The sequence below is a fragment of the Microcebus murinus genome, chromosome 21 (genome assembly GCF_040939455.1).
Source record: "Microcebus murinus isolate Inina chromosome 21, M.murinus_Inina_mat1.0, whole genome shotgun sequence".
Classification (NCBI taxonomy): Eukaryota; Metazoa; Chordata; class Mammalia; order Primates; family Cheirogaleidae; genus Microcebus; species Microcebus murinus.
This window is the reverse complement of record NC_134124.1, coordinates 23,561,617-23,575,346: the sequence shown is the minus strand read 5'-3', so window position 1 is coordinate 23,575,346 and position 13,730 is coordinate 23,561,617. Positions and strand designations below refer to the sequence as shown.

The 13,730-nt window shown below is 35.1% G+C and overlaps 1 protein-coding gene across 3 annotated transcripts in view; it reads left to right on the top strand.

The window, feature by feature from the left end:
* Window positions 1-13,730, top strand: part of RNF145 (ring finger protein 145) — a 54,640-nt gene that overhangs the window by 15,994 nt on the left and 24,916 nt on the right. For 2 of the 3 annotated variants that reach the window (XM_020283762.2, XM_012764961.3), the window contains exons 3-4: window positions 1,732-1,840; window positions 12,861-12,952. In XM_020283762.2, the coding sequence (XP_020139351.1) occupies window positions 1,732-1,840; window positions 12,861-12,952 (201 nt within the window). The remainder of the gene's footprint in view (window positions 1-1,731; window positions 1,841-12,860; window positions 12,953-13,730) is intronic. The other variant, XM_012764963.3, reaches the window with a different exon arrangement.

Genomic DNA, 13,730 nt, shown 5'->3' with positions numbered 1-13,730 from the left:
CAGCCCTCCAGCGGTCTGAGGGACAGTGAACTGGCCCCCTGTTTAAAAAATTTGAGGACCCCTGCATTACAGCATGGATTAGGATGGGATATAGGGACTGGAAAGGAAAGGAAACATGAGAGAAACTTATTGAGGAAGACTTTGCAGGAATTGGTGATAAGAGAGGAAAGATGACTTAGGTTTTGGGTGAGAGTGCATGGGATTTGGGAGTGAAAGAGGTTGAGCTTCCTTGTTGAGGGAGGAGGAGGGGAGCTCAGTTTGTACTTGCTGAATATGAGAACATTTACATGGGATATATCACAGGCATCATGAGACATGGGACATCTACTTAGAATAAGAAATGATGTGTTTTTGCATCAGTAACTATTTATTGGTAACATATATCTGGAAGGGATATCGATATTTGAAGCTACAAAATATTTTCTTTGGCTGGGCATGGTGGCTCACACCTGTAATCCTAGCACTCTGGGAGGCCGAGGTGGGTGGATCGTTTGAGCTCAGGAGTTCTAGACCAGCCTGAGCAAGAGCAAGACTCCGTCTCTGCTAAAAAAATATATAGAAATTAGCTGGACAACTAAAAAAAAAAAAAAAAAATATATATATATATATATATATATATATATATATATATATATATGAAAAAATTAGCCGGGCATGGTGGTTCAAGCCTGTAGTCCCAGCCACTCAGGAGGCTGAGGCAGAAGGATTGCTTGAGCCCAGGAGTTTGAGGTTGCTGTGAGCTAGGCTGATGCCACGGCACTCTAGCATGGGCAACAGGTGAGACTCTTGTCTCAAAAAAAAAATAAAAAATTTTTTCTTTGTGTCAGATACTTTATATAGAGAAAAGCAGTTGTTTTGGGACAAATTTCCAATGTTCATTGGAGAGGGTGTAAAGAAATGGAGGGAGAAGTTAGTGGGTAAGGAAATCCATGTAACAGAGCCAAAGAAAACAACAGCCTTCTGAGGGTAGTTGCCTTAATGCTTGGACCAAGGATAAGCAGAATATTTTAGATTTGACAGGTAGGCAATTGCTGACTTCCAGGTTTCTTTAGAGTGGAAAGATTAAAGGGGGTTTGTAGATTGTAGAGGGTAAAGGAAAATAGATGGTTAGAAGATAGAGGCATTGAGTACAGATAGTTTGAAATATTTGTCAGTGAAATGAGAGAAATAGGTAATAGGAAAAGGAAAAATCACTCTGAAGAGAAGTTGTTTCTTTTTTTGAAGATGGGGAAGAGCCCTGTGCATTCTTTGAAACAAAGATGAGGACTAATGTCAGGGGAATGACTGAAAATGTAGCAGTTAGAGGGTCTTTAGGAGTTGGAGAAGTAAGATCCTGAATTACATGGAAGGGACAGCCTTAGGGAGAGATATTGAGACTCCCACCCAGTTCTTCCTCTGGGACTAGAAAAGATGAGAGAATTGGTATAAAACAAATAGGTAGACATCAAGGAAAGGTAGATGATGAAAAAGTCATGTTGTACCTTTGTGTGATATATTTGATTATAAGGCAGAAAAATCTATATAAGAAATAAAAAATACAGTAATATGTATTTCAATAGAAAAATCTGTAGTGGTATTGTGCTAATCATAATAGCATAATCAAAAACCTGAGAAGTTGTTGAAACCTAATTGGAAAATAATTCTATTTCAAGCTCTATTAGTGTAATTAATTGGGAAACTAAATTAGAGTCAGTCATTTTATTTATATCTCTCTCTTAATTTGTGCTACAGGTTATATCTTAAGTGTTGTGCTACTAACCTTGCCCAGGCAGCATCTGGTTCAGCTTTATCTATATTTTTTGACTGCTCTGCTCCTCTATGCTGGACATCAAATTTCTAGGTAAGACTGTGACTCCATTTTTGAAATGTGTAACTGAACTTAAACTTTTCCTTTGCCAATAAAATACTTTTCGTGAACACTATTAAGTAAAAGCTAAGTGTTTGGTAGATATCCAAAACAGATTTTTTTCATATTCATTTTCTAAATAAATATTATCACACAGGACTAAAACCTGGATTTATCCTCAAATTTTATTTCTGCACTGTAAAACAAGCTTAATATTAAACAGGCCTTAAGTTTATGTTTACAAAGAGCTTTTCTATATTGTTTGAGAAAGAATTTCCAAAGACAAGCTGTAAGAGCATTTTAACAATTACGGACTTTGTTATATACTTTCATCATTTTAGGAATTCATCTTATGTATGAAAATAAGCATAAGATGCAACATGTATTAATAAAATGGAGAATTGATATAAATTATTTGGTGAGGTTAATTGTATAGCTCACAACTTCTGTCTCTGTAGCAGTATTGTCTACCTACTGTGTTTAAGACCTACCCATAAAATAAGCCCTAGCAGGATTTCTAAGCATTTGCTCAATATAAGCCCCTACCCTGAAAATAAGACCTAGTGATGGGCGTGGCTACGCAGCATATCTGCACAACCCATGCATTTCCTTGTGGAGCGGTAAAGAAGAGGAGCAGCCCTTCTCATCTGCCCTATGGGAGCTCTATTGCTTGACATGAGAGATTGGGGCCAATGGTTCTAAAGGAAGTAGAGTCACAAGAAATTCAGGATAGAATTCGGGGGTTGGAGAGTTATGATGATGTTCCAGAAGACGACGACTTAACTATATTTGAATAAATGTAGATTGTTGTACCATACTTAAAAAAAATAACACATCTGCTGAAAATAAGCTCTAGGGTGTCTTCTTGAGGAAAAATAAATACAAGACCCTGTCTTATTTTCAGGGAAACACAGTATGTGTGTTAGACCTAAATTTTAAGGCATATTGGTCTGCCAATGAATATGAGCTTCTTACTTTAGAACAGGATGCTATAAAACACAGGTGAACTAAAAGTGACACTGTAAATGTAAGGGGATAAAATGAATTTTGGAGGCATAATTTTTTTGAAAGTTAAATTTTATAATTTTTAATTGAAAGGTATTTACCATAGTAAAATGTACTCCCAGTTCTAAGAGGAATGGTAGTTACCTTGCATAAAGAAAAAGCCATAATCAGAGGTCTGAAACACAGTTTTTAGTGTAGGCTAGAAATTTAATCTTAGAAATAGCATTTTTACATGATTGTAATTGAATTGTTGAGTTTTAGAAAACTTTAATTTTTTTCTGATTATAAATTTCTAATGCTCACTGTAGATAATTTTTAGGAAATACAGGAAATTTAAAGGCAGTAAGAATTATCTGAAATTATACCACCCAGAGATAGACTTGTTAACATTCTGGAATTTTCTTCCTGGTTTTTAATATTTTCCAGCTTTTACCACATCAGTGGATATAAAAGAATGAGGATAACTGTAATAACTAAACAGTCACTGGCTTTTGGCCCCTCTTGTTTAAGTAGGACCACCATTTTCGTTAATATTTTGTCTGATTATTTCTCAAAGTCTCCATGGTGTTTGCCAGAAACTCAGTCTTCTTGTATTTGTCTCCTCTATTGGTACCTGGTTGATTTTTCTCTGCTCAAAATGGTACCTGGAGGATGGTGTCTTACTCTTTAACTTTGCCTCTATCCTTGCTTGGGGTATGTCCTCTGATGTCAAAGTTGCATAATCTGGAGCTGCCAGAGTAATGCTGCATTTCTTATAATCTTCACAATATTCAAATCAAGCTGTGTTCCACACAAAAGTAGAGATAGTGACATTTCTCATTTTGTGTTACACAAATATGTCCCTGTGTCTTAGACTCCTTCATGAAAACAACCTAAGCATCTCTCTATGTAGAGCGAAATTAGGAGTTCAAGGGCTAATACTAACACAGACAGTATGATATCCTTCTTATCCTAGTACCACCAACCCCAAACCCTTACACAGTCTCTTCCTGTGGCCTTACCCAGACACCTCTGACTCTCAGTTCAGGCTCAGGTGGAGACACTTCCCCAACTTTCTTTACTCATTTTAAACAAAATCGTATCTGTAGAGTATAATATAGTAGTTAGGGTATGGGCTCTGGAGTCACTCTTCTAGTATGTAAATGAGTGCCTGGGCACTTAAGAGACACTCCGATATTTTTTGGTTACATGGATGGATGGTTGGATAGGTTCAAATTCCAGGTTCCATATTTACTGCTATATAACCTTTGGTGTCACTTACCAGAAAGGTAAGTCTTAGTTTCCTCACCTGTAAAGGGGCTGATGTAAGATTCAATAGGATAAGGCATGTAAAGCTCTTAGCACAATTTCTGACTTATAGTAAGCACCTAGTGAATTTTAACTAGCATTCTTATGTCTTACTTTTATTACACAGCAATGTTTTGTGAGCATTTTCTTATGTCATTAATCTTTAAAAAATGATTTTTTTAAATAGAGTACCTTATGGTATAGTGATATAATGGTAGCTTTTTAGATTTTATAGGATTTTGATGATCAGTCAGGAAAATCTCAAAGTTTAAGATAGAACTACTATAATTGTTGCTTACAGTTTTAATTCTGGGTGAAAAACTATGAACTTACCCTTTATTTCATGTTTTTTCCGTTTCCATGTACATTAGTGGTAGAGGAATGGCTGAAACCATGTAGCTCTGTCTTTATGTAGAGTATAGTCATCCCTTGGTATCATGGGAGATTGGTTCTAGGACATCATAGAGATACCAAAATCCAAGGATGCTCAAGTACTGATATAAGATGGCATAGTATTTTCATATAACCTATCGACACTCAGCCATATACGTTAAGTCATCTCTGGATTACTTACAAGACCTAACACAATGTAAATGCTACATAAGTAGTTGTTATTACTGTATTCTTTAGGGAATAATGACAAGAAAAAAAAGTCTGTATATGTTCAGTACAAATGCAATTGTTTTTTTGAATGTTTTCTTTTTTAAATTTTATTTTAAATTTATTTTTTACTTTTTATTTATTTATTTCAGAATATTATGGGGGTACAAATGTTTAGGTTACATACATTACCTTTGCATCGCCTGAGTCAGAGCTACATGTGTGCTCATCCCCCAGACAGTGTGCACCTCACCCACTAGGTGTGAATATACCTATCCCATCCCCCATCCTCCCATGAATTTTTTTTTTTCCATCTGCATTTGGTTGAATCGATGGATGCAGATCCACAGATAAAGAACCCACCAACACAGAGGGCCAACTGTATTACCAATCTAGGCATTGGAGAGGTTAGCATTTTGTTATGTAAGGAAAAGGTTTCAGAGGTAAAGAAAAGGCTTTTATCCGACCATTCTTCTTGTGGGAATTTCAACTTTTAACTTTTAGTTTATAGGAATGCTTTTTCTAATGTTTAAAGTTTATTTTCGTTATTAGGAAATTAAAACTTGTTTTAAACAATGAAAAGAATTTTAGTAAAATTTTATAGTGGGCAAAAGCCACTTGCTAGTCTTATTTCACTTTGATCCTTATTATGATCCTTTGAGATTTACAGATGGAAAAAACTGAAGTGGGCAAACAGCCAGGAAGGGACAGTCTCAGACTTGAACTTGAATCTGGGTTTTCAAATCCTAGTTCAGTTCTTTTAGGGAGGCAGCATGATTAGTTGAAAGAAAATTAGTTTTAGAATCAGGCTGGGTATGAAATTGTTTCACTACTTAGTAAATGTGTTACCTCAACAAGTTATCCCTTTGAAACTATAGACAGTGCCTATCTTATGGGGTTTGTTTTGATATTAAATGAATGAATTTCAAGATATGAAATATTTTAGTATTTTTCCTATTAGTATAATTTATAATACATGGTAGTAGCCCATGAAAGGTTAGCAAAGATGTGCTATTCTTGAATTATTAATAAAATGTCACAGTTAATACATATTAAAGTTTGAATATGCCACATTTATAAGATATACTGAGGTTGAATTTTTAGTTGCAAAAAAATAATCGTTCAGATTTCATGTGGAGCTTCATAACCAATTATCTTTTTTTAATAACAGTTTTATTGAGATATTCACACACCAGTTTAAAGTGTACGGCTCAGTGGTTTTTAGTATATTCACAAAATTTTGCAAACTATCACCACAGTTGATTTTAGAAGATTTCATAGCCCCCAAAAGAAACTCCATACCCATTAACAATCACTCTCATTTCCCACCACCTTCTCTCCACACCTCCCCACCCCCTGCCCTAGGCAACTGTCAGTCTATTTTCCGTCTCTTTCATTTGGCCTCTTGTGCATATTTCATATGCATTGAATTTCATTTAGCATGTTTTCAAGGTTCATTGTTGTAGCATGTAGTAGTACTTTATTCCTTTTTCTCTCCAAAGCACATTCCAATATATGGATTTACCACATATGGTTTATACATCCATCTGTTTATCCACTGATAAACATTTAGATTGTTTCTACTTTTGGCTATTATGAATAATGCTATGACCATTCATATACAGGTTTTTGTGTGGACAATAAGTTTTTATTTTTTTTCAGCGAATACCTTGGAGTGGAATTGCTAGATCATACAGTCTCTATAGTTAACCTTTTGAGAAACTGCCAGACTGGTTTTCAGTGGTTTGCACTATTTTACCTCTCTACCAGCTGTATATTAGGGTTCTAATTTCTCCACATTCTTGCCAGCACTTCTTGATATCTGTCTCTTTTAGTAGAGCCCTCATAGTGAGTACGAGAAGGTATTTCATTGTGCTTTTGTTGTAGTTCCCTGATCAACATATTTTCATGTGTTCATTGACCATTTGTAAATCATCTTTGGAAAAATGTTTATTTACATCCTTCGCCCATTAATTGATTGGGTTATAGGTATTTTTTATTGAGTTGTAGGAGTTCTTTATATATTCTAGATAGAAGTCCCTTACTAGATATATGATTTGCAAATATTTGCTCCCATTCACTGTAATCTAGTTATGTCAAGGCATAGTATAGTATGCTCCTAAGAAGAAGAATCAATATTTGGATAATTTTAATGATTAAAATTGGTACTTCAGAAACTGGCTATAGAGAAACACATTTGCACATATTAATTTTCTAAGTTGAAAATTCATAAACTTTTGAAAAGCTGAGTTTCTATTTTCCCTTAATACATGTGTTTACATAATGAAGCTGATTATCCCTAAATGAATTACAACTTGTTTAGAGTATGTCTGTAGAATGGATAGAGCTTGCAGTTCAGAAGAATTAAACATTAGAAAATCCATGAGCTCAGTGTAGTATAAATATTTAATTTAACTCATTAGGATTTGGTAAATGTCATGCTCTTTAATTCTTAAAATTACTAAACTCTGCCTTTTATTTTGAGTGATATAAGGAATGTATTTTCCAGTACTAGTTCTAATTTAAAGTTGAGACTATCCAGAACTAAGAGGGGAAAAAAAGAAAAACTGTACACTGACATGACCATTTCTGTGAGAGTGTGGTCATTCCAGTGAGGGTGTGGTCATATCCATAAGTTGTATGTTTTTCTCTAACATTTTTAAACTTCAGTATTATTAAATTCTTTGTGTTATTGTTACATTTATGAACCAAAATATTAATTTTGTATGTCTGTGACTTGAATTAAGAGCCCAATAGAACTAGGTTTCAAAAGATGAAAGTAATACTGTTTTCATCCTGGCTCTTGAGTATTTTAAGTATGGTTTCAAATGTAAAATTATCCCGAGAGTTATTATGTGCAAAATACAGAGAACTAGCTTTCCATTTTATCTCATAATTGTATAATTGAAAGCTGTAGATCAGGGGACTATTAGCATTTTGGGCTGGGTATTCCTTGTTATGCATTATAGGGTGTTGACAACACCCTGCCTCTACCCAATAGATACCAGTAGTATCTTTCCACAGTTGTGATGACCAAAGAGTGTCCCTAGACATTGCTATATATTGTCTCTAGTGAAAAAAACTGTCCTCAATTGAGAACTACTGTAGATAAAGAAGTTGTTAAAATGAATATCCATTTATATTATAAACTTTTAATTTTGACAGGAATAACAATTGTCATTGTTTGACATGTTTTCTTCTTATGAACATTATCAAATCTATGCACTAAATATCTAGGAGACCAGAAAGAAGCTAAAGAGAAAAGCAGGATTGAAACAATTCAAATAAAACCTAGGTAAATGAACTATTGCTGGCACAGCGCTGAGGGTGTATTATGGTGTGTGTGTGTGTGTGTGTGTATGTTTGTGTGTGTACATACTCAAATACAGGTATTTGAATATGTTAGTGTCTGGGATCTCTTATATTGAGTGGTGTGTTTTGCCCATATTGCAAAAGATAACATGGAGGGCTCACCACTTTGTTTTGTGTGAAAGTAGATTAGGTTTCTTTGGAATTAACATTGTTTGAAAGCTTCAAGTAAGTGGCCAGAATGCACAAATTTTTCCTAGGTTGTCCAGTGACTAGGTCAGATTGCATAAGAAACTGTTATAAAGATTTTTAATTAGTTGGTAAAGTGGTAAGCTCCTAGGTTGTGGTATTGTTATTCATTCATTTTTTTATAACTTGTATGCTTCTCTTTATAAGCAAAAATTTTCTAATTGGAAGCTATCCTTGAGGCCCTTTTCATATATCTTGCACATTTCTTTATGCCCCAAGTTCTAATCAGAAGAGGCTACTATACAGGACTAGAGAAGTAGATTTCCAAAAGATTAGTTTATTAGTGCTTGAGATTGATTGTCAGCATTCCATAAATGAAAAAAGAGGTTTAAGAAGGAAAAGATTTTATTCAGCTAGAAGTAGACTGGAAGGAACTCTTGCTTCTGAAGAACTTAATACATTTTACCATTTAAATCTTCTAAATTGAAAAATTGTAATGTTCCTCTTCTGATTATCTTAAAATAGTTTTAATATTTTGTTAAAAGTTAGAATTTCATGGCTCTTGCCTTGAACTAATTTTTGTCCTAAAATGACTCATGGAATTTTGGATAATTCCTTCTCTGGATTTTTCTTATTTAGGCTGTCATGTTTTTTTATGTTGTGAATGACTCTCTCTGTTGGGACTGAGTAACCAAGAGTTCTCATTGCCAGCATGAGATGCTCCAAAGTTGTACGTAAGTTAGATATAGAGATCTTTGGTAACATTGGTTCTTATTTCAGTTCTCTATAGTTTGGGATGGAATGCCCAGATTCTCCTTTCAGAAGAGACAGCTCTATAGTGGCTGCGTGGCATACTAGGTAGTTTAGCCGTCACAAAAACCACTGCCTTGGCTCAACTGGCCCAATGAGGGAGTCTGCAGGCTTTCTGTGTCTGTCTGTCTGTCTTTACGAGATGGGGCTTATTGGCAAGTCAGCCAAATGGAGAGGACTCTATAGGACTGTTTTGAGAAAGAGGAATGGAGCAAAGGGGTTCTCCGAGGCCTAAGTGGAAGATATTAATTTTGAGGGTAGGATGATTGGTACAAAGACTCAGATTGGATAGGAATGGGTGGGGTGCAGTCTGAGGATAGAGCTATTCCTAGGATCCTGGAGGAGGACAAAATAAGACAGCTGGTTGGAGGAGATTGCTTAACATAAGGGTGTTGTTATTGTGGCTCAATATTGATTATTCTTTTGGAATGCAGATCTCCCTTAGTGTCCTGTAATCCTAGTAAATCACAAAGTAATACAGAGAGAGTAAAAAAAAGAATTAAAAGGAAAGGTGGAAATATTTAGAAAGTTGAGGCTTGAAAAACAAAGGAATGGAATATAGGATTAGATAAAAGAAAAGGAAATAGTTACTTTAAAACCTTTTCTAATAACCCTGTAAAATACAGTGAGGTAAAATAAGTGATATTTAAGATGAAGTAAAAGAACTAGTTAGATTTAAAAAAGTCAAAACCTAGAAGTGAGGAGAGTAAAAGATACAATTTTTAAATACAGCTATAAACTTAAAAATAAAATATTTTTAAAAACTTTAAAGTCTTCACAGTATTCAATTTTTTTCTTATAGCACTTATCACAAACATAATTAAATAATCATAGAGATAAGTATTTGTCTCCCCTCCCTGTTTGTAAGCTTCATGCTAGTAGGAACTATGTGTTGTTTACTGCAGTATTTGTTGGGCCTAGCAGAGTGCTAGCAGCATATTACTATACAATAATTTCTTTTTGAGTTAAAAAACAGAGAATATTATTTTTTCCTAGAAATGATGTGAAATTAGCATTGAAGGTAAGAACCTCTGTAGAAAGACAAAGACGTTTTTAAAAAGAGAGTAAACTAAAGTAGGCTGTGAATACAAACAATGAATGTCTCAACAATAAGAAATTCTAGTATAATGTTGAGTTTGCTGAGTTTTATTATAAAATATTAATAATGTGATGACAAAACCAAACAGCGGAAAGAAAACCCAACTCTGCTGTTTTTTCTTGCTTCTCATTAAAAGAGCTCCTTGGGACTGAGGCTGTTGTGGGCCATGCATGTTGTGGCTTTCCCTTTAGGCATAGATAATGCTCTTGTAGCTGGCCTCCGCAACTTATTAATTGAGGTGAAATTCACATAACATAAAATTAACCATTTAAAACTGTTTAAAATGGTTAATTTGCATATAATTCATTGGCATATAGTACATTGATAATGTTGTGCAACTGTTACTTTCATCTAAATCCAAAATAGTTTCATCACCCCAAAATAAAACTCAGTACCCATTCAACAGCCCCTGCCAACCACTAATCTGCTTTCTGTCTTTATGGGTTTTCCCTGGCCCCTGTTTAAACTGTTCCTGCTGGGGAGGAATATGCTATGGCTGAAAAGGAATTATTGGGCTTTCGAGACCTTGGAACTTAGAATTATATCTCTTTTAATTATAAATTTATTTCTTAATAGCATTTTCAAAGACATCGTAGGTATTAATGGTATTTATATGTACATTTTATTTTAAACTTTATAATTCTCTTAATTCTTTAGCTTTCTACCCTAAAATTTTATAAAATAATTACATTGATGTTTACCTATGTAATCAGATATTTATGTGTTATCTGCGCACGTAACGTGTGTGCCTTTCTACATTCAGACAAGGTTGCTCAACCACTGCGCAGTGGACATGTTGTATACTGGATCATTTTTGTTCTGGAGGGCTATCCTGTGCGTTGTACAATGTTTAGTAGCATCCTTGACCTTTGCCCACTAGGTACCGGCAGCACCCTCCCCTCCCCAGTTGTGACAACCAAAAATGTTCCCTGACATTTTAAAATGTTCCTTCTTCAAAACCACAATGAGATAAATAAAATAAAATAAAATAAAATAAAATGTTCCTTCAGGGGCAAAATGGCACTTGGTTGACAACCATTGCATTAAGATTATTCTTCTTGAGAATCTGGCTTTCTCTTTCAGTAGAAAGAGACTATTAATACAGTATATGTTCTAAGGATACCCTAATCATGAAAGAATAAAATAATAAAAAAAAAAAATACAGGCCGGGCGCGGTGGCTCACGCCTGTAATCCTAGCTCTCTGGGAGGCCGAGGCGGGCGGATTGCTCAAGGTCAGGAGTTCAAAACCAGCCTGAGCAAGAGTGAGACCTCGTCTCTACTATAAATAGAAAGAAACTAATTGGCCAACTGATATATATATATAAAAAAAATTAGCCGGGCATGGTGGCGCATGCCTGTAGTCCCAGCTACTCGGGAGGCTGAGGCAGGAGGATCGCTCGAGCCCAGGAGTTTGAGGTTGCTGTGAGCTAGGCTGACGCCACGGCACTCACTCTAGCCTGGGTAACAAAGTGAGACTCTGTCTCAAAAAAAAAAAAAAAAAAATACAGTATATGTTAGAAATAATCACCATAGGCTAGTTAGCGATAAAGGACAATTGCTATATCACCCATGGAGCTTAGTTAGTCATTAATTTTTATAATCATTCCCAAATGGTTCTAATTTTTAAAAATTATTTTAGCTTCAAATTTTTATTTTTTATTTATTTATTTTTGGCAGTACCCTTTTGGGTGATTATGTAAGGGTCATTCCTTATTTGGTTGGCTATGCTATGCTATGCTAAAGGAATTCAACTTGATTGCCTATTGGGAAGTACTTTCATGGGAAAAGTAAATACAGCCATAGGAGTTTATTTGGAAATACTTGAAGTATTCAAATTGTTTTAAAATATAAAGAATAAAGCATTCAATAGTTGAAGAAAAGAGGGAAGAATTTTTTTTACACAAGTGTCCCTTGTTTGATGCCAAAAGAACTTAAGACAGCTATCTTCCAGTGCTGCCCCTTGACTTACTAATAAATAAATTCTCCCTTTTTGTGCCTCCCACTTATGTTTTCTCAGAGTATAAAGGCTCTTTGATTACTACTAAAGCTTACTATTTCTCAATAATCACGTTAAATGAATTAAATTTTAAAAGGATTATTTTATTTGATCTAAAATTTGTTTGAAAATAAATATGTAGCCTACTTAAATATTAAAATTCTTATAGATTCCCTATAAAGTTGAAAATGACAGTTTTTAGGGATTGTCCTGCTGTGATCCAGTTTTATAACTAGTTTGTGGTTTTACCTGTGACTGATGAAATACCACTGGAGATAAAACTTTAGGGGAAATAAAATGAGAGTGGGGTGGTGATAGTGGAAGAGAGCCAAAAGGGGGCCTGTTTAGTGTGATGTCACTGGGATGTCATCAGTTAAGTAGGAGGGTTGAGAGATGGCATCTTAACTGGCTTTTTCCTGGGCATAACAGATTGAATAAGGCCATGGGAAGAAAGAAAATTCTGTAAAGTAGAGCATTGGCAGCCTTCTCTGCATAATAAAATGCAGTTTCAATTAATTGCGTCTGTTTCTTGTGTGTGGAAGACTTAGACTAAGGCCATCCCTATATAATTCTTTATTCCTAAATTTTTTCTTATATGTGGAAAAGGGATATCATTAACGTATTGTGCTTTTTATAATGATACTATGATCTAGCAGCTTCTCTCCCCAGTGTGTACTTGAAATGTATCTAACACATTCTTATCAATTTTCTTATATAGGGACTATGTTAGGAGTGAACTGGAGTTTGCCTATGAAGGACCAATGTATTTAGAACCTCTCTCTATGAATCGGTTTACCACAGCCTTAATAGGTAAGTATTATAAAAGAATTAAAAGTGTAGGTAGGAGGCTGGGCGCGGTGGCTCACGCCTGTAATCCTAGCACTCTGGAAGGCTGAGGTGGGAGGATCGCTTGAGCTCAAGAGTTTGAGACCAGCCTGAGCAAGAGCAAGACCCTATCTCTAGTAAAAATAGAGATATTAAAAAATATTAAAATATTAAATATTTAAAATTTTTTTCTATTAAAAATAGAAAAAATTAGCTGGGCGTGGTGGCCAGTGCCTGTAGTCCCAGCTACTCAGGAGACTGAGGCAGAAGGATCGCTTGAGCTCAGGAGTTTGAGGTTGCAGTGAGTATGATGATGCCACTGCACTCTAGACAGAGTGACAGAGCAAGACTCTGTCAAAAAAAAAGTGTTGATAGGAACCAATCAGTGTTACTGTCTTATACAATTGGTGCATACTCATTTTAAAAAAATTGGAAAACTCAAAAGTGGTTCATGATGACTTTCCACATGTAGCCATTATTTAATGTTATATTTTCTTAATCTTTTTTCCCAGGCATAGGTGTTTATTTTATGTATTTATAATTGTATTGTACATATTTCATAGTTGCTTGTTTTTTTAAGGGTATTTTTTTTTTTTTTTTTTTTGAGACAGAGTCTCACTTTGTTGTCCAGGCTAGAGTGAGTGCCGTGGCGTCAGCCTAGCTCACAGCAACCTCAAACTCCTGGGCTCGAGTGATCCTTCTGCCTCAGCCTCCCGAGTAGCTGGGACTACAGGCATGTGCCACTATGCCCGGCTAATTTTTT